Here is a 24562-nt window from a genome sequence, read left to right on the forward strand (position 1 = left end):
CCCTAAATGCTATATTGTGTTTTCAAAAGAACAGTCATAGCCTTTATATAACTATGAGTATCAATTTCAGGGAATTTAGCATTAATAAAAGGCTTTTATCTTGTCTACCATCAGTAGTTCAGTTTCTCTTTTGATTCAGTTTATTTCAGCCTTTATTCCCCCTCTAGTCAGGTCATTTATAATATCTAATTGTCATGGCTATTTAGATTCCTTTGACCTGAAATATTTTCATAGCCTTTTGTCTTTCATAAAACACATTTAACTTCCCTTACTAAAAAACATTACTCATTTCATTAATGGATTTGTCTGATGATCCATTGTAATATAGACTACACATTCTCAGCTAGATTGCAGAGATTTTGTTGGGTCATCTTGTAGTATTATATATGTCTTATACTTTTTACCGGTGATGCCATTTTTTGTTGGTGGTAATTTTGGTACATTAATATTAACTAAATTTAGCTGATACTTAAAAGCATAAAAATTACAGGTCTTAATGGAATACTTTGTCATGTTTTGATACAAATGCATATTTTTGTGATTTTTCTTTTTAAGATACATGAATGTGTAGCTAAAGAGTTATGTGCTGTTTGAAGATGTATAAAAATGTTTTCTTTAAAGGTTGATCCATGCATGGGGTAGATAGTATCTGAGTTTATTGGTATGCTTGAGGTAGAACATTTTAATTTTATTTCTTGCAAAGTTCTGTATTTTGTCCCTGGATTGCCAAGGAGAATTTTTGATACCTTCCTTAGTGCTTGCCAGTCATTATAGTGAAAGAATAAAATCTGAGTAGGTGTCATTAGATAGCAAAGAAATGTTAGAAATGGAGTCATAGCAATTACAAATCTCACAGTTATTATTAGTACCAGAGCCAAATAAATTGTTTTAGATAGATACTGCTGTTTCTGCCTTGTCTTCCCATATGGTAGAATTATTGATGTGGACCATGCCTGGTTCCAAAGACATGGTTTTATAGCCTCTGTTTGAGTTTGGGTTTGTATTAGTGATTTTTTTCAATGCAAAATAAACACACACTTGCCAAATACATTGATTGTGAGGAATAATCTTGGCAAAGAAATACAATTGTGTTTTATTCTTAGGCTACTTGAAAGACTTGTGCTACTGGTAACTAGATAAAATAGTTGTGACTAGCAACATTTCCCACATAATTCCTGCAGTGCTGCTTTCAGGGTAGCAATGAAAATTCTCAGAAGGAAATAGTTACCCGATTTGAGAAGATCACTTGAATATTCACAAATAGTGTCTTGACTGTGTTGGAAAGGTGTTTGTAGCATTAGCACTGAGATGGTACAGCACTGTTCAGCTCTGCTGCAGGTTGTACAGGGAAACTTTTTGCATACTCTTATATTTAATCTGTTTACTTTGATTTTTATATATGTGTATGTATATATATTATATATCAAATGTATTTTCCTCATACAGTAGATACCAAAGCATTTGAGGTATGAAATTAGAAGAATATAAAGTAATTTGAATGCTAAAATGCCCATTATATTTAGCTGTGAAAACTGGAAATTTATTGGATACTGCTGTGAGTTGTGATTTCTTCCATTAGCTACCCTACAGAGTTTTGGGAGAAAAGAATTGTGTCCATGTTCCCCTAGGTTTTCTCCTTGATTTTACAAAGAAGTACATTGCATAAATTACTACTTTATAATTGCTTCTTCTGACACATGTATACACGGTTCTGAGTTCCCCTAATACTAAATTATACCCTGGGGCTTGGAATTCATCCTGTCTCCCTGGTACATAATATAATTCTAAGAACTTGGACATTAAATGATTGAATACAGTATTTAAAGTTTTTATTTTTATTGCTTAGGCAAGATGCCTGTGTAGATTCTACTTCATCCCTGAGAGAGAACAAACAACCAGAAGGTTTGGAATCAAAACAAGGTATGGATTAAATACTTAATTTTATATAGCTTTTACCACTAGTAAATTTCCAGTCTGAAATTCACCCTGTTTTACAGAGAGGGAACTGGAATACACTATTATTGTTCATGATCATGTCTTCTTAGCTACTGGGTGACCTGAGTGTAGTGTGGTTGGCTACAGATGCCACCACAAACATTTTACCATCTTGAATGGTTTTTATTTTAGTGATTTCTATTGGGTATTTTCAGTTGCAAGGTAGAAGTAAGTTAGCTGGGTATCTTTGGGTGGTATGTGGAACAAAGATGATAACTTTGTAGGATAACTACCCCTCCTCCCTGTGCCAAGATATATTTCCTCATTTACTTCCTTCTTTAGAGGGGAAATTCCTTTCTTTAAATTGGTTTTAACATAATCAGCTTGTAGGTATAAAGTGGTAATTTTAATTTATTTAAGCCCTATAGATTAATAAGGCTAATAACTTAAATACTATACAAATTATTCTCTTTACTAGAACAAATTTATTTATTGTTCAAATATCATCTCATGTTTTTTTCTATTCTTTAAAATGATAACTTAAAATTTCTATAAAACTTGCTATAGGAACTCCTTAATATAGAGAAGCAAGTTTTTATTTCTTTTGGGTAGAAGTCCTGAAGCTTCACTTTGTTTCTGATACTTGGTTAACAAAGTGAAAAATGTATACTTTTAAAATTTGTTAATAAATATACACAATTTAGATTTTAAAAATGCATTGGTGTTTATTAATGTTTCTGATGCTCTTGGAAATTGTCCAATGGTTTTAGAAATTTTCCTGTGTTAGGCTTATAAATAGCCAAACAAAATTATGTATTTGTACTTTGACTACTGAACATCCTCATACATAGAAACTGAAATTTGGTTCACCAGCATTTCTTTGTCATAGAAATACAAGCTATAAACACAATGTTTTCAGTTAATATAATTATGATCATCTAGCCCACATATAACTAAACCACAGTGCTATTGAGTCTTTTTCATTTCTTTTTATTTGTGAGACAGAGTCCTAGGTGACCTTGAACTCATGATCCTCTTGCCTTTGCCTCAGGAGTACTGTGAATAGGCATATAACCATCATATGCTCTGTCTGCTATTACTACTTTCCTTTGTTCCTAAAGTTCTTGGTATTGACTGAGTAAAGAGGAAGTGAGTATCCTATTAGATTATCTAGGGGGAAAAATATCATATGAAGAATAGAAAAGGCTAGAATAAGGCAGGTTAATTTTGGTTCCAGGAGAAAAGAAGCCAGAAACTGCACTGCACAATTTACATCAAGGCTCACTTTCTAAGAAGAGATGTATTTTGACTCCTTGTTCAGACACCCAGAGTTCCTAAGAACTCCATTGCAATATCAATAGCCTGTTTTGCTGTAATTTTCCTGCAATAAGTAACTCTAATCATTTGAATACCAGCTCAGATAAGGCAAGAGGAAGAGAAAGGACCTAAGTAGCCATATGCTAGAAAATCTATGCATTTTGTATTTAGGAATCTGAAGATTATAATTAGCTTCCTACATAAGCATTGGGAACACACCGTTGGCAATTGGCAGCCATAAGAAAGATGAGGTCAGAGTATGAAAGGACTACTGTGCAAAACAGTTTGTGCTAAGATTGTAACTAACCCGAAGAAAACGGTTACATTTTCAACATTTTTCTTTTTGTTGTTGTTGCTATTGATTTTGTTTTTTTCCCATGGAAGAGGTGGAACCTTAGAAAGAATTTATGTATGCTAAGCAAGTGGTCTATCTTTGAATCACAGTCCAGTTCTACCCACCTTTAAAAGAAAACAGAAGTAAAGTTATTTTTAAGAAAATGTTTGTAAGTCAAATATAAAATGCTTTGCTGCCTAGTAGGATAAGAATGAATTATCAGGAAGTTTATTTATGTAGAACATCCTTCAGGCAAATTCTAGAAAAACTGTAAGTAACTTAATGGGGTTACCTAAAAACCATGCTTTATTAGGAAATAGAAATCCTGCAGGCTCGGGGAGGGGAGGGGGAGGGAGAAGGGATTGACATCTGAAGCAAGCTTGTTCCTAATTTGAGCTAATAAAAAAAAAAAAAGTAAAAAAAAAAAAAAAAAAAGAAATCCTGCAGGCTCAAAAAAGAGAGCCTTCTCCCCTTTTTTTTCTGAATAAAAAAACTGTTTTCTATTTGTAATTTGCGAAACTCTGAAATATAATGCTATATCTGGAACTTTTCCTATATAGTTAGCCATTCTGCTTACAATAAGCTTATTAAAAATAAAACATAACACCAGTGGATTGTGCCGCATGCCTTTAATCCCAGCACTCAAGAGGCAGAGGCAGGTGGATCTCTGTGAGTTCTGCAGAGCGAATTCCAGGACAGCCAGGGCTTCGCAGAGAAACAAACCCTGTCTAGAAAAAAACAAAACAAAATTATAAAACATAACACTCCTTGGAAATGCATTGTTATTTTATGGCTTGACCATTTAAGATTAATCACTCAAGTTTAGTTCTAAGATTCAATAGACCATTGAGTTTTCTGTGTAAATCTGTTTTCTGTTTTCTCAGTGTAAATCTTATTATGACCTATTTTATATGGAACAGACATGTAATTTAAATTACCTTTTTAATTGTTTTTCAGTTTCTAAAAGGCTGAAGTATTATTTGAGTAGTTATCCAGGTAGGACTTGGACATTCAATTCTCAGTTAAGTTGCTGTTTCTTTGTTAAGTACTGATAGGACATAGCATATTTGAAACTAACAGTGCTAAGGATGAATATTGAGTTCATAAAATAACCTCTACTGATGCTAATAACTAGAGATCTACTTTTACCATGAAAACATTTAAATGCAGGTATAATATTGGTATTGTAGCAAAATTTAAACTCTTCTGTTAGAAATAATTTCTTAATTCATTAATTTTTCAGCCAGAGGGTAGTTATATAAGGAATATTAATTTCAGGTTTTGGGTTTTTTTTTGTTTTTGTTTTTGTTTTTTTCTGAGACAGGGTTTCTCTGTGTAATAGCCCTGCCTGTCCTAGAACTCACTTTGTAGACTAGACTGGCCTTGAACTCATAGAGATCTGACTGCCTCTGCCTCCCTAGTGCTGAGATTAAAGGTGTGCGCTACCAGTGCCTGGCTACAGTTTTGTTGTTTTAGCACAGCTATGTGTATGTGCATACATGAGGAGGCACCTGGGTGAGCTTATTGTCAGCATGAGATCTTAAGGTTTCCTAGAGTACCAGTTATTATATTTGTTGAAAAGACTTAGTGGAGCTTTGAAAATAGACATGGAATATTTGAATTTAAAAAATGCACCATTTGTGCTATAGATGGAAAAATGAAAATTTCTGTTTAATGAAGACAATGTGTAGAAAACATTTTTTAAACCCAGCTTTGTTAGTGTAATGAGTTAATTTCCTACAGACTTATTTATGAGGACATTCAGTAATATTAAAGTATAGGTCTGTGTTTAAGTTATTCATGTCTTGGGGATATGTGTAGCTTACAGATATTTTTACTTCAAAAATTAAGGAAAATCTATGCTTCTTTAAAGTTGTAATGTTAAAATTAAAACCATGCTTTAGAAAGTGGATATTTATCTTAATGAGAAGAGTTTCGAGGTTTATTGTGATAAAACATTTGAAAAGTTGTTAAATAGAAAAGTGATTAGTTCTCTATTTCTCATACAGATGAAAACAGAGTAGACAAAAATATCACTAGACTAGATTTTGGAGTTTATTTCTAATTATCAGAGGTATCAGAAGATGCATTGGCTTGCCTTCTTCCTATAATGGAAGGTGCCTGAATGAAGATTGCATAAACCACCACCTGGTGGTGCTGTTGTACAGCAAACTCAACCAATGCTTGGCTGTTTGGCCTTTTTTCTGGAAGTTTCTTTTCAGTTGTCAGATTTTGTAAAGACCAGTGCCTACTACTACATTGTTCTTGGGCAGAGTGTTGAATATGTTTTCTTTCTTTGCTTAATGGTAGAGCAAACTATACAAACTTTTCTATTATCTCCACTTTTTTTGTTGTTACATTAGAAAAAAAGGATGCTTGATTTACTCTTCAGTCTATTTATGATTCTTTGAAATATGTTCACTGGAATCTAGGTGTTAAAGTAAATAATATAACCATACAGTACATAAATTATCAGTGTCAGTAAGGCATTTGCTGTAATTTACTTGAAATCATATCCATTCACTGTTTTTCAAGTGAAATTAGAGAAATACATATACACAAAAATATGCACATAATATTTATGCTGTGTTTAGGCTCAGATTTTACCATTAAATCCTGTTGGCTCTTACAGTCATAATTTAGCCTTTGAATTCATGAGTTAATGAGTGCTAGACAGCAAAAAGGATTGCTTGGCTGTGCTAGGAGTGTGGATCAGTAGTAGAACACTAGCCTAGAATATGCAAGGCCCTGGGTTTGATTCCCAACACTGCAAAAAAAAAAAATGTTAATAAGAGCTTCAAGAATTTGAAAGTCAGGCTTTAGTAGGAACAAAATGTTTGTCAGTGGTTAAGCTATGTGGTGATGGCTTTTATTTTTTAATGAGCTTTCAGCCATTCAGACCAGTGATCACCAATAATGTGTGCTTATCATATTTCCAGAGTTATAGGGAGGAAATGCCAAAATTTATATAGTAAATTAATAGTATAAGTTAAGGATGTTTTAAGTCTTTCTCCTTAATCTTTTGATTATATATGTATATATAATGTTTGTATAATTATAATTGTATAAACCAGTTTATATGAATATAAAATATGTGTGCTAGAGTAAGTGTTTAAAAATGTTTCCTTTCAGATAGGCTAAGAGACTATAAACTATCAAAGAATTGCAAGGACTAGAGAATGGAGAGTTGTTATCAGTGGTTCTGAACCTTCCTAATGCTGTGACCTTTTAATACAGTTCTCATGTCATGGTGACCCCCAACTATAAAGTTACTTTGCTGCTACTTCATACCTGTAATTTTGTTACTGCTATGAATTGTAATGTAAATGTCTGATATGCAGGATATCTGATATGAGACCATCCCCCAGGAGTTGAGACCCACAGGATGAGAAGCAGGTTATCTCGAAGCTAGACAAAGGGATGAAAGTGTCAGTGAAGCAGTTTTTGTGTCAGATTATGTTCTAGAGGTCTATACCATAGCATCATGATTATACATTAGCATATTGAATAGACTCTTGAAAATGGCTGAGAGAATAGATCCCAAATGTATTATGGGGTAGTGATATTGTAGCTTAATTTAATTGTGCTACAATACATAGGTATGGCAAACACTATGACATGTGTCATGTATCTTTTGCCTGCCAGTCACATCTTAAAACTTGGGGAAAATAATTGATAATGGCTTAACTTATTTATTTCTAACATTTTAAAAGTTATATAAAAATGTTTTGTTGTCATTTAGCAGAAGAATTAAGTATAAAACTTGGTGAGGTCATTTGAATTCTTAAGATGGGCGATTGTTAGGAAAAAACAACTAATTCTTCATCTTGCTACCATTGTTGATCTAATGAAGTCCTACACTGGGAGAAACTAAAATAGATAGATAAAGATTATGAACAAAGATCCTGAAGAAGTGGATTTGCAGTTACTGAGGCATCCGAGAACCAACTGAGGGAGTGCATGCTTGTAATCCCAACATTGTAGGCTGAGGCAGTAGGAGAACAAATTCCAGGCCAGCCTGGGCTAAATAGCAAGATTGCATCTCTAAAGAGAAACAAAAGGGTGAGTTTTGCTAAAAAGAACTTCACAAGTATAGACGAAAACAGTTTTGAAGTTATGGAAAATCAGATGCCACCAGAGGCGTTTACTCTTAGACAGGAATGAATAGAGAACGGTCATCAGCTAATGAAGTAGCTTTGTTGTCTGTGTGTTTTAAATCTCTTCCTTGTATGTGTTGCCACAGAAATCTCTGGATTGGCAAATCCACTCCTTCTTAGAAGACCTGCGTGCGTTTGTGGTGTGAGTGTTAAAGAGCTGTAGGAGACTGAGAAGAAAGTTTTACAAAGAAGTCTGGAGTTGGGAGCACAGGGGTGTGTGTACTATTTTATTTTTAAAAGCCGTATCTACTTCCTTTTCTTCTGAGCTCCTGTTTTATGTTCTTACCGGCTTTAACAAGTAAGTAGTCATGCAGATTCTGACTGTGAACTTAACATCTTGGTTGGTCAACTAAGAAGAGATTGTGGCGTAGGCCAACCTGGCAAGACCTATATATAGGCAAGACCCTGTTCCTTTCTACCCCAAGAAAAAATAATTGTGCTTTTTTTTTCATTTCTTTGAACTTTTTTACACATCATTGCCAGAAATGGAAACAATGTTCTTCCTAGTTTAAAAAATTATGATTGTTATTCTTTCTATTTTTCTGAGACTGGTTCTCACTATGTAGTTCCTCTCACCTGGAACTCACTTTAGACCAGGCTAGTCTAGGACTTAGAAATCTAACTTCCTCAGCCTCTTAGGTACTAGGATTAAAGGCTGTGCCACCTTGCCCAGCCTCCCTTAAATTACTTGTTACTATTTTTTCTTGGTATGGTATATGTGCATTTGTATGTGCATAGTCACATGTGAGTGGTCGTGTGTGTGTGTGTGTGTGTGTGTGTGTGTGTGTGTGTGTGTGTGTGTGTGCATGCATGCATGTATGTGTCTCATATATTCCTCTATTACTTTGCACACTGTAGTTATTGAGGCAAGGATCTCTCAGTAGAACCAGGAGCTCACTGATTGACTAGATTAGCTAGTCAGGTTGTTCTAGAGATTGCCTATCTTTGCCTCCTGTGCAGCCACCGTGAGTGGCAGCCATGCCCGCCTGGGTTCTGATGATCCAAACGTTGGCCCTCATGGATTTGGTAAGCACCTGCTCCCAGCTCCTTTCCCACTTTTTAATTCATCTCTTTCTATGGGTAATAGTTGAATGAAACAATGAAAATTACATTTTGTATTGTTAATTAGTTTTTGTATCTTTTGAAGTGTAAGAATTTTCTACATTAAAAAAGTAAATTGTCAAGAAATTTGTACATCTAATGTCTTATCCTATTAATATTGGAGCTAGGGTTATAGCATGTATCCTACCTCAGCCTCTAAATATTGGGAATATAGGCTTGGGCCACTATGCCTGCCTTGTTTGATGGAGAATGAAATTACAGAAGGCTTGATTTGGTATATTGAGAAATGCTTACTTCCTTGTTTCTTTAAATTATGTCCATTTTAGGCACATAATTCTGTGATCTGTTTCCTAGGATTCTTTTTTTAAATATTTTTTATTTAAATTAGAAGCAATCTTATTTTACATATCAATCCCAGTTCCCTCTCCTTCCCATCCTCCCATGCCCCCCACTGCCCGTTCCTCCCCTCCCTAACCACCCCCATTCACTCCCCAGGGCAGGTGAGGCCTTCCATGGGGGAATCATCAAAGTCTGTCACATCATTTGGGGCAAGGCCTAGGCCCTTTCCTGAGTATTTAGGCTGAGGGAGTATGCTTCTGTGGAGGAATGGGCTTTGGGAGCCCATTCCTAGTGATAAATACTGGTTCCACTGCAAGAGGCCTCATAGACTGCCCAGGCCTCCTAACTGTCACCCACATTCAGGGGGCCTGGTTCGGTCCTATCCTGGTTCCCCAGCTATCTGACTGGGGTCTAAGAGCTCCCACTTGCTCAGGTCAGTTGTTTCAGTGGGTTCCCCCAGCATGGTCTTGACCCCTTTGCTTATCATTCCTCCCTCTCTACAACTGAATTCCAGGAGTTCAGCTCAGTACTTGGCTGTGGATCTCTGCTTCTTCCATCAGGTACTGGATGAAGGCTCTAGGATGGCATATAAGGTAGCCATCAATCTCATTATAGGGGAAGGGCATTTAAGGTACCCTCTCCACTATTGCTTAGATTCGAAGTTAGGGTCATCTGTGTGGATCTTTGAACATTTCCCTAGTGCCAGATTTCTCTTTACACCTATATAGTGGCTCCCTCTATTAAGGTATCTCTTTTCTTGCTCTCCTCTATTCTTCCCCTGACTCTTCCTGATCCCTCATGTTCTCCTTCCCCCTCCTCTTCTCCATTTTTCTTTCTCCTACCTCCCTTTCCTCTCCCCTGTGCTCCCAATTTGTTCAGGAGCGCTTGTCCCTTTCTCCTTCTCTTGGGGGACTATGTATGTCTCTCTTAGGGTCCTCCTTGTTTCCTAGCTTCTCTGGCGGTGTTGATTGTAGGCTGGTAATCCTTTGCTTTATGTCTAATATCCATATATGAGTGAGTACATACCATGTTTGTCTTTCTGTGATTGGGTTACCTCACTCAGGATGGTTTCTTCTAGTTCCATCCATTTGCCTGCAAATTTCAAGATTTCATTTTTTTTTCCACTGAGTAATACTCCATTGTGTAAATGTACCACATTTTCTCCATCCATTCTTCAGTTGAGGGACATCTAGGTTTGCTTTCAGGTTCTGGCTATTACAAGTAATGCTTCTATGAACATCGTTGAACATATGCCCTTGTTGTATGAATGTTCATCCTTCGGGTATATGCCTAAGAGTGAAGTTGCTGGATCTTGAGGTAGACTGATTCCCATTTTCCTGAAAAACTGCCATACTGATTTCCAAAGTGGCTATACAAGTTTGCACTCCCATCAGCAGTGGAGGAGTGTTCCCCCTTCTCCACATTCTCTCCATCATAAACTGTCCTTGGTGTTTTTGATTTTGGCCATTCTGACAGGAATAAGATGGTATCTCAGAGTTGTTTTGATTTTCATTTCCCTGATGGCTAAGGATGTTGAGCACTTTCTTAAGTGCCTTTCCGCCATTTTAGATTCCTCTATTGAGTATTCTCTGTTTAGTTCTATACCCCTCTTTTTAATTGGACTATTTGGTGGCTAGCTTCTTGAGTTCTTAGTATATTTTGGAGATCAGCCCTCTATCAGATGTGGGGTTGGTGAATATCTTTTCCCATTCTGTGGGCTGCCATTTTGTCTTGTTGACTGTGTCCTTTGCCTTACAGAAGCTTCTCAGTTTCAGGAGGTCCCATTTACTAATTGTCAATCTCAGTGTCTGTGCTACTGGCATTATGGTTTCCCAGGATTCTTAAGGCGGTTATTTCAGAGGTTGCACAGCATACATTTCTAACAGATATTTGGATCCTGTTTGGTACAGTGGGTAATTTAAGTCATTAAACACTTCTCACCTCAGCCTAATAGGACCAGAAGTGTATACCACTGCACCTGTCTTAGATGTTGCTGTTGTATACATGTGCATGTATGTATATGTGTGGGTGTGTGGCTGTCAGAGGTGAACCTTCAGGTGCTGTTTTTCTGGTGTCACTCTCCTTGTTTTATTATGAGACAAAGTCTCTCCTTTGGCATGGAGCTTCCCAATTAGGTTAGGCTGACTGGCCAGGAAGCCCACAGGGACCCTCCTTTGTCTGCCTCCTTGGTGCTGGGATTATAGGTGCATGTGTTACCATGACTAAGTTTGTTTTTTTTAATTTTTTTTTTTAAAACATGAGTTATAGGGATCTGGGTTGTAGGGATAGAACTTGGGTGCTCACGCTTACATGACACTTTACCAGAGGAACTATCCTCCAAGTCTATGGCTGTTTCTGCAAGTGACTTATATTCATTAGTTCTTCTGAGACCTTTGATTTATCGAAAGAGCACATTAATAGGTAGCCCAATACCAAATGGTCTGCCCTGAGAACAAACATAGAAGTAACATTATATGGACAGAACAAGGTGTATTTATGTATTCAGGAGTATATGTGTATATACACAAACATAGTAAATACATATACATATATGCATGTAACAACAATTAGTGAAAAAGAGTTCATGAATTTGTAAGAGAGCAAGGAGGGATATGTGGGAGGGTTTCGAGGAGGAAAGGGAAAGAGAAATGATGTAATTATATTATAGTCTCAAAAAATGAAGGGTATAATTTTTAAAATGTGTGTTTTAAAAAATAATTTATTTACTTTTATTTCATTTGCATTGGTATTTTGCTTGCATATATGTCTGTGTGAGGCTGTCAGATCTTGGAATTAGAGCTGCCTTGTGGGTGCCGGGAATTGAACCCCGGGGCCTCTCGAAGAGCAGTCATGCTCTTAGTCACGGAGCCATCTCTCCAGCCCTTAAAATGAGTTTTAAGTATCTTTTGGTTTGTATATTTTAAAAATTTGGAAATCATCTTTTCAACCAGCATGTCTAGTACTAGGCACTAGGGCTAAAGAGATAAATAAAGTGTTCTTGGGTAGTGGTGGTGCATGCCTGCATGCCTTTAATCCCCAGCACTTGGAGGCAGAGACAGGAGGGATCGTTGTGAGATTGACGCCAGCCCTCTATTTGTATTCAGGTCTTATTGTCCTATTCTTTGATAATTATCTCCTATCAAACCATTCTCCCTTTCTTGTGAACTGTTGCTACCAACTAAGTCACTGCTTACTGCTCATCCTGATTCCTAACTGCAATAGACCCACTGACGAGTTTCCTTTTCTCAATATTGTCTTCCTTTCCTCCTTCTGATGTCTAAAGAATAAGTGCCTCAGGACTTTGAACTTTTTCAACATTCCAGAGATGGTGTTCTTAAGTACTCCTAAGACTGACAGGAAGAAAGCCTGACTTGCTTTCAGCACTCCAAGCCTTCTTGTCTGTGCTATTGGTGTTTTCTCTCTAGTTCATCACATGGGTTTTCCATATGCCAATTATATCTTTATCAAATGTTATCTGGCCTGTTTAAAGAAGTTAATTTGTTTCCCCTTTCCAGAGTTCATAGACCTAATCTTCCTCGACTTTCCTAGGGATTGGTATCATGTTTACTGGACTGTAGTTTCAAAGAAGTAATCTTCATTTGATAACTGGCACTGCACTGATTTATTATAAATGGAAATCTGTCAGTTGTGACTGGGTTTCAATACTTGTGATACAAATGTCTACATTTGAGACTTAAGTCCGTTTACATAAGTAGCAAACTGTTTAGGTAAAACCAAAACCAAACAAACAGCTCCAAATATGTGAAGTGCCGTAGTCTACTGTTTGTCTCATTTCTTCTTGATACAGAACTGATCAGCACCCGATTCCTACCATCATTGCCTATTAAATTCTGCTAGCTATTGTTTACAACTTGGCAAATATTTAGGGGTACCCACATGTTAACTGGGCATGGTCCTTACTCTTAAGTAGCTGCCTATCTTGTAGTAATTTACATCTGCTTATCTTATTTAAATGGAGTACTTCTTTAGACAGGGTTATTTATATCTTTGGATCCTTTAAGTCTTCAGTACTTGTTCATAGACATTAGTGAGTTTTTTTGAATAATTAAGATGGATGAATAAATAAGATAGATGGATAAAAGTGGTGTGTGCGCATGTGTGTTCACGGCATGAGTGCCATTGTGTGGATGTGCAGATCACAGGGCAGCTTGTAGGTGTCTGTTCTCTCCTTCCACCAATGAGGATTAAACTCAGGTCATCAGTCCGCCTTGGTGAAAAGCACCATTACTGGTTGAACCATCTTGCAAAATACTCTAGCATTGTATTAGTATTGGTTTCTTTCACCTGCTGTTCCAATGCCTCTTCAGAAAAGCACATTGTTTCTGAGCTTGTTTTTTCTTTCTGTCCTCACCAAGATGGGGACCATTTGTTGTTTCCCTTAGTCTTTGGCTTTGTTTTCATTACATGTGTAATAAGGCTCTATACAAGTCTTCTATGTTGATGAATGATTATGACCTCTTTAAAATGTGGTCCTAAAAGTCATTTCTCTGTAGGTCACATTTCTTTTGAAATTTCATAATTTGGGTGATATTTATAGAGTTTAATATAGAGCCTCTTTTACATCCCTAAGCTGTCTTTCCCCATGAGAAGTACGCCTTCTCTCTGACTAGTCTGGAAAAACAAACAAAAAATCCAAAACCCATGGGATACTTTTGTGATTTCCGCCTTCATTTTAAGGTGATAATTCCCCAACCCTTCCCCACCATGGGTTCCCTCTACTTCTTTATGCCTCTTGAGGAAAGACTGAGGGTGGAAAGAACTGACTATGGCCATTAATTTTAGTACTTCTTCAATCGAAATATTATTAGTTTGGGGGAATGATTGCATGTTCAGTGAAATATTCTCAATTTTTCTTAGCATACTGATAATAATTGAGTTTGCTTTATGAGTTTATAAAAAGGACCTTTATATTTTTATTATCTTTTTCTGAGCTTATATATATTTAAATAAGCAAAAATAATGCTTTAGGCAACATGCCCATGTGTGAAATAGATAACAAAGCTGAGCACAGGCTTTTTGGACAGATTGTGAAGTATTAAGATGTTGCTAGCGGGGTGTGAATGTGTGTAAAACCTCCCAATTAGTGTTGGCTGTATGTATGTACAGGGGCATAGGGCCAACTGCATGAGCTTGGGCAGCCTTAGTTGCTTGTCCCTGAAGTAAACTAACTCTTAGCAGGTAACTGCCTGTAGTTCTTCAACTAGGGGTGGGACCTTATGAGCCCTTCCCCAGTTCATGCTGGGATGTCAGCTGGTGTGGTCTTGTGCTAAGATCTCTTGCTTTTCTTTGGTTTATTGAGACAAGCTCTCCTTTGTAGCCCGGATTGGTCTTGAACTCAAGATCCCCTCCCCCCAAAAAAAGCTGATTATAGGTGTTTTTCACTACCCCTTACTTAAAATATTTTTTTAAGATTCAAAAACTTTGTATGTATGAGTGTGTATAGCTGATGCCTGTGGAGGTTAAAAAACAACAACAACAACAAAAAAAAAAACCCAGCATATGTCCCCTGGAAATGGTGTTGAGGATGATTGAGAGTCACTTGTTAGTGCTGGGAACTAGACCCAGGTCCTCTGCAGGAGCAACAAGTATTCTTAACCACTGAGCCATCTCTCCAACTCTGATCCCTTAACTTGCTTTTGTAATTTTTCCATTTTGCCAATGTACTAGGTTCCTTTCTGTCCCATAAAAAGCTAAAAGTTCTAGTTTTTATTGGTCAGTAAAAAGTAATATCTGCTTTTGAGATAGGTTCTCAATATGTAGACCAGGCTGGCCTCAAACTCTTGAGTGTTTCAATTAAAGACATGCACTACCATGCCTGGCTTAAAAGCAGAATCTTTTAAACTTACATTTCCTTAATTAGAAAATATGTTGAAATTTTTTTCATGTATTCATTGGTCCTTTGTGTTTTTTAATTTGTGGAGTGCCTGACCTGATGTTTGCTACCCCCCCCCTCCCGCCACCACTTTGAACTTTTTTTTGTTTCGTTGTTGATTTCACATTATGCATCCCGATCCCACTCATCTCCCTATCCCCTTGCATCCTTCTCAGCCCTTGCAACCTGCCCCCCAAAACAAGACAAACTTTAAAAGAACAACAGAAAACAAAACACACACACACACACACACACACACACACACACACACACACACACATACACACACACAAAGATTCTGTAGTGTGTCCCACTGAGTCACACTTCAGTCCATGCATCTTTACTGGTAAGTGTTCATTGCAGTGAGTCATTCTTCTGGTTCAAGGCCTCTGACTTCTGCATTATCAATATGGGCCTTCAGTGGGTCTCCTCTTGGATATCCTGTTATTGTTCTGTGTTGTGGAGGTCCTGCAGTTTTAGATCTGTAGGCTCCGCCCCTTCACATGCTCATAGATGAGGTAGATGTTGGGGTGGGCTAATTTGGAGCTCTGATTCTGGGTGGTAGCTGGGTTGGTCAGCTTGCCAGCTTTCCCTTGTCATCACCACCCCAGAGAGCTCTCAGGTACTACCCCAACTAGCCCACCCAACAAGGAGTAGGGTCAGTTCTCTTGTTCTAAAGGTCTCAGGTCTGGCTCACACTATCAGGGCCAGCTCTATTGCCTTGCTACCCTTTGCCCTTGTTTCTGATTCGTTTTCAATGATATATAACTATGTAATTCTATATTTTTCCTTTTTACAAAAATATTTTGGTAGTGTTTTCTTCAATTTGGTCCCTATCTCATTAGTCTTAACCTTTTTCTTTCCTTCTTTTTTATTTCCTTCCTTCCTTCCTTCCTTCCTTCCTTCCTTCCTTCCTTCTCTTCCTCCTTTTTCCTTCTTCCTTCATCCTTCTTTCTTCTTTTTTAATAGTACTGGGTATCTACTCAGAACCTTTCATGGACTAGGCCAGTCCTTGTCATTGAACTGTATCTTTAACTCTAGTTGTTTTAATTGAAACAACTTCGTTGTGGATTTTTCTTTTTTTCTTAGGAAGGACTCATATTTACTTGTCTTCTCTTCAGTTAATTTACATTTTGTGCTATTTTTTAGGTATTTCTCTCCTGTGTGACTAGTTGCCATTTTCAGGATTTGGACAGCTGTATAAATACTCCCTGTTCTAGGCGTTGTCTCTTGCCTTTATGTAATAATACGCTGTCAGAAGGTTTCATAGTCAGGCTAGCCTTTCATGTTACAAATAAGAATTGAATTAACAACTAGAATATAATATCTTACAAGTGTTAAATATGCTAATATAACTTAAAAGCCTTTTAACTTTTATGAGTTACACTGCGATGTAACTCATGTGATGTCATCAGTGTTTTTTTGTGTTTATTTGCTTTTATTGACTGTTCTATCTAAACACTTATGAAAAATCAAGTTTATGACATGAAATGTTTTCCTCTTACCTAATTTCATGAAACCTTGTAGTTTTCAAGCAGTGGCATTTGTTGCAGATTATCGTAACATATAAGTATTGCATTTTAGCTTTTTCTGTTTTGTAGTGCAGCCCTTTTATTTATAGCCATGGTATGTTACTTGTGAGTATGTGTCTCTGAGTGCATTCTCAGTGTTGGAGATTGAACCTGTTATCTTTGGCCCAGAAGTATATGTTAAACCAAATGAGTATTAGTTAATTTTCTTCTCCTTGGCAGTAAAATGTTTGAAGAGTATACAGAATTGTGTTTAGTTGTCAAATATTTAGCCTTTATGCTTTTATCCCATTCTCAAATCTGTAGTCATCAAATAAGATAGACAAGTATTTCTCTGTTAAATCAGGGTATTCACCTCTGTCAATGATTAATTTGAGTAATGATTGATTAATATTTCTGTCTAGATACTGAGTCTAGATGAATTGGTTTATTACTTAAAACTCTTTAGTCCTTGTGTTCAGAGTTTGGGATATGAATCAAACAGGTAGGACAGAAAGAAGATAGCAAGGAAATGAACAAAAGAGAAACGGTTAAAGCATACAGACCAGAGGACAATGTAATAGAATGTACATTGGCGCAAAATTGGCTACAGCATCAACTGTAAGAGATAAATGCTCAGGGACTCCCTGTACTCTTTATTACTTCTTACTTTCTTTTTCACTTTCACTTTGTCTTCCTAGCACTATAGCTTAGCCAAGCTCTTAAAGTCCTTTAATCCTTTCTCATAATCAGTTCTCCCCACTATTTATATTGCTTTTCTCTGAAGAGCTCTATAAGGTCTGTAATATGAGGGGTCACCCATCTTACTGAAGGAGCAGAGTTAATATAAGGGATATATCACAGACTCTGTTTCCTGTGAATAAAGTTAATTATTCTGCAGCTCCATAACATCAGCAACTTGGGTCTCATTTTTTTCTTGATTTTTTTTCCCCCTGTACTATTTTTGACTAGTCTTTTGGGGTTTTAGTTAATAGTTTGAATTTTTATTCTTATTATTTTAATTGCATATGTGATATTTTAATTCAGGTTTATTTGTATTTTATTTTTTGTTTGATTTATAATAACCTTTGTTTATGTCTTGCATACATCAAACCTTTTAAAAAGATCCTTAATAAAACTTGAGTAATTAACTGGACTTTTGTAAAGTGCTTTTGTAAAGACCAAGTATGTAATTAGCTTACAAACTGTGTTTGGGGATTCTTACCATAATTCATGGTATGTGAATATGTCTATTATGGAAAAAGTTTGGACATAAATTCTGAATAGTAATTCTAAAGCTTTATTAAAGGAGATAGCATATCATCTGCTCAAGATCTTCCTCCTGACTAGATTTTATTTAAAAGTATAGAAATAATTTACCTTTTAGATTGTTTCTGTAAGACTCCTGTAAGTTTGTGTGTAAACTTGAAGGTAGTTCTTTGTGGATTTCTTTATGACAAATTGACACTCACTTTGCCCTGAAAATGAGTGTGTGCGTGCACACACACACTTGTGTATATACATACACTTGAGCACACACACACACACACACACACACACACACACACACACACACACACACACACACACACACACACACACACACACACACACAAGTATACATACACATCCTGAGTAAGAGTACAGAAAGATAGGACACATAATCACACAATTTTAGGGATTTTGAATGAGGCATTTTTTTTAAAGATTTTATTTGTTATGTGTACAACATTCTGCTTCCATGTATATCTGCACACCAGAAGAAGGCACCAGATCTCATAGCAGATGGTTGTGAGTCACCATATGGTTGCTGGGAATTGAACTCAGGACCTCTGGAAGAGCAGTCAGTGCTCTTAACCTCTGAGCCATCTCTCCAGCCCTTGAATGAGGCATTTAAGATAATCACTGCTTTGAAAAGAATGTATAAGCTTTGCCTTTTCTTCTTTCTGAGACATGAGAAAAATCTTTATAAGTCCCCACTGCTGAGAAGCGATGAGAGCAAATTATTTTGGAAATGTGTCCATATATTTTCAGATGATGACTTAAAAACATTAGTTACTGACTGATTTTACTGAAATGATAAAAATTAAATAATAGGCTAAAATGATATTGATACCTTCAAATAATGACTTATACATGCCAAATCATTCAGATGTGTGATGTTACAAAGTTTTGATACCTATAGTATACTAACAATGGGCAGATGTAGCAATATGGTGTAGAGAACTCAAGTTACTAGGACTCGGTAATTTTGAAAGTGAACAGAGAACATCAAATTTCATTAGTAATAGAATAATAGAATAGATTTGTTGTTGATAGAAAAGCAAAGGTAGGGGGCGGGTAGGGGAGGACGGGTGGGAGAAGGGAAATGGGATTGTCATGTAAAACAATCCTGTTCCTAATTCAAATAAAAAAAGTTGGAAAAAAAAAAAGAAAAGAAAAGGTATAAAACAGTATATCTGTTGTCCATTTAAGTGTTTGAAATACACTCAAAACGATTTTTTTTCACTAGGTTTTTGTCCTTTGTGATTGGGACTAGATGTATGAACATTTTGATGCTGAATCTCTGGTGGTACTGATTTTATAAAACATTTTACAATGTAAGCTCAGGGTAATGACTCTAGCTATGGTTACGTCTTGTTCAGATTAAGTGAATGTTTGTGTAATTTTGTGCTTCTTGGCCCCAGGAAGGTATTGAAAGCCGTCTTCCTCCTGACGGGGATAAAGAACATGTGCTATGATTTGAGTGTGAATTGTCCCCACAGCCTCATGTGATGTACCCTTAGTCCGACATGGATGTTATTTGGGGAGGTTGTGGAACTTTTAAGTGCCTTATCATTGGAAGTAGGCCACTGAGGTTTATCCCAGGAGATACCATGTCGTTGGCCCTCCAGTTGTTTTCTTTTCCTCTTTGCCATTCATGGACTGAAGTCTCTGAAACTATAAGTTAAATTAAATCTTTCCTCTCATAAGTTGTTTCATGCCTTCTGTCATAGTCTGACTGACTTAGCTCCATGTTTCCAGGCCTGCTGTGAGACAGCACCGTGGCAGTGGGGGCATGTGACAAAAGCTGTTCCTGTCGTGGTAGGCAGGAAGCAGAAAGAACAAATAGAACAAGACAAAAACAAAGTACAGGGGAATCAGGGCAAGATGCTCTGCAACATCTACCTTTGCAAACTATTGTGTCAGCCTCTCATAATAAAAGCTACCCCAACTTGAAGGTCACATAAGCCTGTCAGTAACATTTTATATTCAATACTTAAGGTTCTATTCATGACCCCCAAAGACTCATGGCCATTATATAATACAAAACACACTTAGTCTATTTCTAGACCTCCCAAAGTCTTAACAATTTCAACATTGCCCAAAGTCTAAGCCCACCTCCCTCTGAGGGGCTGCTCAGAGGGATCCTAATCCTGCTATGCATTGCCTGGCCTCCTGGAACTCTCTTTGTGGAAGCCTTCATAACATTGTGGCTTATGTATTCTGCACACAACCCGTTTGATTGCAGATGACCCCAAATCTTCCACCTGCACATTGATTTTTTTTTTTTTTTGAGGCTTTGAACAACAAAGCGCATGCTTTCTTAGGTTTGTTTTTATCTCAAGTTAGAATATTTCAAACATTTTGTAAGAAGAATTACTCATTTTGCTGTAATTTTTTTCCTTGCTGTTTAGAAATTCTTGCTTCTTTGGGGAGATATATGAAATGCTCTTTAGAATCTATTAAAATTGCAACTTTTTAAACATTCTATTTGTGGCAACAAAAATAATATGTCGATTGGTTTTCTACTTTTATTTTGGAGTTGGAAGTGATTTTGTAATTAAAGTGGTATGGGTTAAGGTTTGTAGAGTATGTGTTATAAAACAAATGAGGTAGAATTGTTCCTTTCCTGTTCATTCTGTTAACAGTTGTTTCCATTTGCTATTCAGTATTTTATAAATAAGTTTTAGTCTCAAACCAAAAGTTTGAGAATTAATTTTTAAATAAAAAAACATGCTTATTACTTAAAATATAAATAGATTAGGATAATAAATGAGCACTCAAAATTTTAAATGGTATCTGAAGTTAGGTAATGTCCAGTGCCAAGGCCAAGACTGTTACTTGAACATGATATAATCTACAATTAGATGAAATTCTTGATATCAGAGTTTTATAACATTAAAATATTTGTATACTAATTTTATTAATTTATTGATTCAGAACCAAGTGCTTGAATAAGTATAAGAGAGGGTTTGGAATAAGTGATATACACAATATCTAGCTTCCTGGTGACATTTTTCCTTTATTCTAGTCTTCAAAGCACAATGTATCCTCTAGGATGAAATTGCATTTACCCAATAATGCTCTATTTAAAAGGTTTCCAACATGAGTCTTCCTTTTGTAATCTATAAACTTCATTGTGGTGTAAAACATTATGACGTTTTAGTTAGGAAAATCGATCAAGGGAACTCCATCTGATGGACTAAGTTTCCCAATGTTCCATGTTTCCACAAATTGGGATGAAAACTACTCTAGGATTTACATGAAATACAGTTTCTTTCTCAAGTTGAAGAGTCAGGAAAGACGTGATTGCAATAAGGATTACAATGAATTTGGGCCTTTGTAGTGGGGGTAGGTCAGGGCAACCCCTTCATCATAAGTGAAGGAAATGTTGACCCAGAACTTTGGGTTACATGGTTCTCCCCCACCCCTTCTTTTGTTTGTTTCAGGCAAAGGGGAAGATAGTGATGTACTCAGTATAAATGCAGATGCTTATGACAGCGATATAGAAGGCCCATGCAATGAGGACGCCGCTGCCGCTACTGCCACTGCCGCTGCTGTTGCTACTCCTGCTTCTGCTCCAGAAGTCCCAGAAAGAACAGTCCGGAGTGAAGCTGGTCAGATAGATGACCTTGAGAAAGATATTGAAAAGAGTGTGAATGAGATTTTGGGACTGGCGGAGTCTAGCCCAAAGGAGCCCAAAGCGGCCACCCTGACTGTTCCTCCACCAGAAGATGTTCAGCCTTCTGCACAGCAACTGGAACTTCTAGAACTTGAGATGAGGGCAAGAGCAATTAAGGCTCTCATGAAAGCTGGTGATATAAAAAAGCCAGTCTAGTTTTCTGATTTTGATTTTGTGTGTGTTTGAATGAAGCCATGTCATATAATTTTGTATCTGACATTTATTTGGGGTCTCATGTGATATTTCTCATGTAAAACTTATTAGGTAAACTCATCTTAGACTGAAATTATATATATTTTTTACTTTTATATTATAGATTGTAGATGTGTGTTTAAATTCATGGCAAATATAGTTGGATACCCTAAATATTTCTTTTAGTTTTGTCTGTAAATTGATATTTTAAAAGTCAACAAGGAGTCAGGATATTTTTTTTCTTTGTTTTTAAATGTTTGGGCAACAAACTCAAAAGCTTTAAGAAAGATTGATCAAGCATGTTTCTCTTAAGGCTACCTGTATTTTTCAATAGAATCTTAAATTATTGCTCCTAGATTTGTTAACAATTTATGAACTTTAGTTTTGTGTATATATACTTTTAAGATATGTATTGTTTGAGGATGCCTTTTGTGGATGTGAGTTTCCTAGCTAAAACTAATGAACTGTTTTCTTGTAAGGCTCAAAGATCTGAATTTGCTTTAAAAGCTTTTTTAAATAAAGAAAAAACTCAACTTATGACTATTTTTTTAGCAATGTAAACTTAATTTGTTCATGTTTAATTCCAGCAGAAAGCCATTCTGACATATGTTTGGTCTTTTGGGAGTACTTTGTTCACAGTTTTTTTTTTTCTTCAATTAAAAAAAATAAGTTTTCATTTACATTCCAAGCTTTCAGGAAAAGGGTATTATATTATGATACAGGGTTTCATTTGATGTCATTGTTTGAAGATCTGATGTATAGTTCCATAAATCAAAATAATAAAAGGCTGTTATTCTGGATATGAAGACTTGATACTTTTCCAAAAGCAAAATTGACTTTAAGACCTTTGATAAGTTGATGTTGTAATTAAGCTAATTTTGTATACTTTTTAATAAACAAATTAGCATCTTGCCACAATTATAGATACTGTTTGCTTCATTACTAGTTACACTTGTTTGACTTGATACCAAAATCTTGGTAGGTCCCTTAAATGACTTTTTTTTTTTTCTAAAATAGAAATTTGGAGGTGTTTTATATTTGCCAACAAATGTTTTGATATAGTTTATTTATAAGCCATGCTCCAGTGATGCCTCTTCACACAATTTGCAGGTATTGTCTTTGATTAGCTGACTTAATTATATGTTGATTTTTGAGAGGTTTTAGGTGCACAGAAGACAAGTTTATAAGCCATTGGTGTTATAGATGCTTTTATTGCTCCTGAACACATCTTTAAATAATCCTTTCATTTTTTCCCCCTCTGAATTTAATGAAGCACAGAAATCTTTGTTACATGAGATACTTCTCATAGCCAGGAAACGTGGGTATGATTTCAGTAGTGTGTGCTCATTGTCAGGGCTTCTGTATGAACAAGCTTTGATTATAGTGAAATAATTTTTTTATTCTAACATAAATGTTAAAATAATGAAGCAGTACAGAAAAACTATTACTGCTTACTAATTATAAAACACAGCAGTTTGCAGTCTGTGTGATTAAATATACAAGAGCAGAAAAATCTCTGAGTTTTAGTTACTGCTCATAAAACCTTGTGTGTCTGTCCTATTTGGTATATTTGCTGTAGAGGATATTTGAAGTAGAATATGTGTGAGAAAGAATGAGGTAGACATAGTAAGGATTATTAGATGCCTGCTTATTTTATTAAAAATTGTTTTCATTGATGCATTAAGAGCTTTCTGAAAATGATTGGCTGTAAAAAAATAGGAACTTTCGTGTTAGAAATGTGTTGTAATGGAAAAATAACACGTAATTCTACTGCTACCACATAACCCTCAGCTCAGGGACAGTCACTGAATGTCTCTAAGGAGATTTTGATCATGGAATAGACTGATAAATGAATATGTGAGAGCTATCTCTTTATATGTATAATTCTTTTATAAAGTGAGGAAAATCCTTGAGTGACATTTAGCAAGTAATTAACTTAAAAAGTTTTCCATTCAATGTCAAATAGTTTTAACACGACTAGGAAAATGACCCAAATATGATTTTATTTTGTGTGTGGGGGGGCATGATCATGTCCCGTACTTTGGGACATGATCTGTCTTGTAGTCCAGACAGGCCCTCTCTTACTCACCTTCTGCCTCTAGTTCTCCAGTGCCGGGCTAACGGTGTATGTCACTGTGTCTGGCTTTAACCCAAATCTTGAATGCTGTGTGGCAGCTGATGATGGGTTCTTAGCATTAATGAGCAGTTATCCTAAGGAAAGTGTCTTTTTTGTAGAATGGTAGCAATTCCTTAAGATTACTAGACTGTATATTATTATAAGTCTTTTTTCAAAACTTGTTTTGAGTCAAACATTAGATCCCAGGCCATGATCACTTATCTGTATAAGGGAATTCTCCATAGTTTGAACACTAATACAAATTACAGTAAAATACACATTTTATTTCCATTTTCAAGCTGGACACACATTTATAAATCTACAATTTTGGCAGTTTAAAGATACTGAAATTTCTCAGTTCTAATTTTTCATAAAAAGTTGGAAAAGAAACTTAAGTTATTTTTTCCTTGACCATGCCTGTTTGTCTTACAAACTAAAAGATCAATGCTTTAATTAAAAATTTCACCCATTATTTTTGTAATTTTCAATTTTACTTGTCAATTTATTGCAAGAAAGTATAATAAGTTACAAGTGTAGGCCATAACGTGGTCATTTTAGTCAGCCAACAAGTTGCCGCAAATTGCTCATTCAAAAGCCATCACCAAACAACTTCAGATGCAGATCAAGGATCTGACATACCTTACTGGGCAATGGGTGTAAGCCACTAAATGACTTATTTGTCACTGTAATTTCAGTAGCTAGCAATACAGGAAGATTTTTGTCACCCAGGCGAGTTCCCATTTAGTGAACTGTTTCTGGCTGTC

General features: G+C 36.1%; 1 protein-coding gene across 2 annotated transcripts in view; it reads left to right on the forward strand.

Moving 5' to 3' along the window:
* Caap1 (caspase activity and apoptosis inhibitor 1) overlaps nt 1-22605 on the forward strand; it is a 53573-nt gene extending 30968 nt beyond the window's left edge. The window contains exons 5-7 of one of the 2 annotated variants that reach the window (XM_027400414.2): nt 1847-1920; nt 4544-4582; nt 21258-22605. In XM_027400414.2, the coding sequence (XP_027256215.1) occupies nt 1847-1920; nt 4544-4582; nt 21258-21646 (502 nt within the window). In that variant the 3' untranslated portion in view covers nt 21647-22605. The remainder of the gene's footprint in view (nt 1-1846; nt 1921-4543; nt 4583-21257) is intronic. The other variant, XM_027400415.2, reaches the window with a different exon arrangement.
* The last annotated feature ends 1957 nt before the right edge of the window (nt 22606-24562 follow it).

Source organism: Cricetulus griseus, chromosome 2 (genome assembly GCF_003668045.3).
Source record: "Cricetulus griseus strain 17A/GY chromosome 2, alternate assembly CriGri-PICRH-1.0, whole genome shotgun sequence".
Classification (NCBI taxonomy): domain Eukaryota; kingdom Metazoa; phylum Chordata; class Mammalia; order Rodentia; family Cricetidae; genus Cricetulus; species Cricetulus griseus.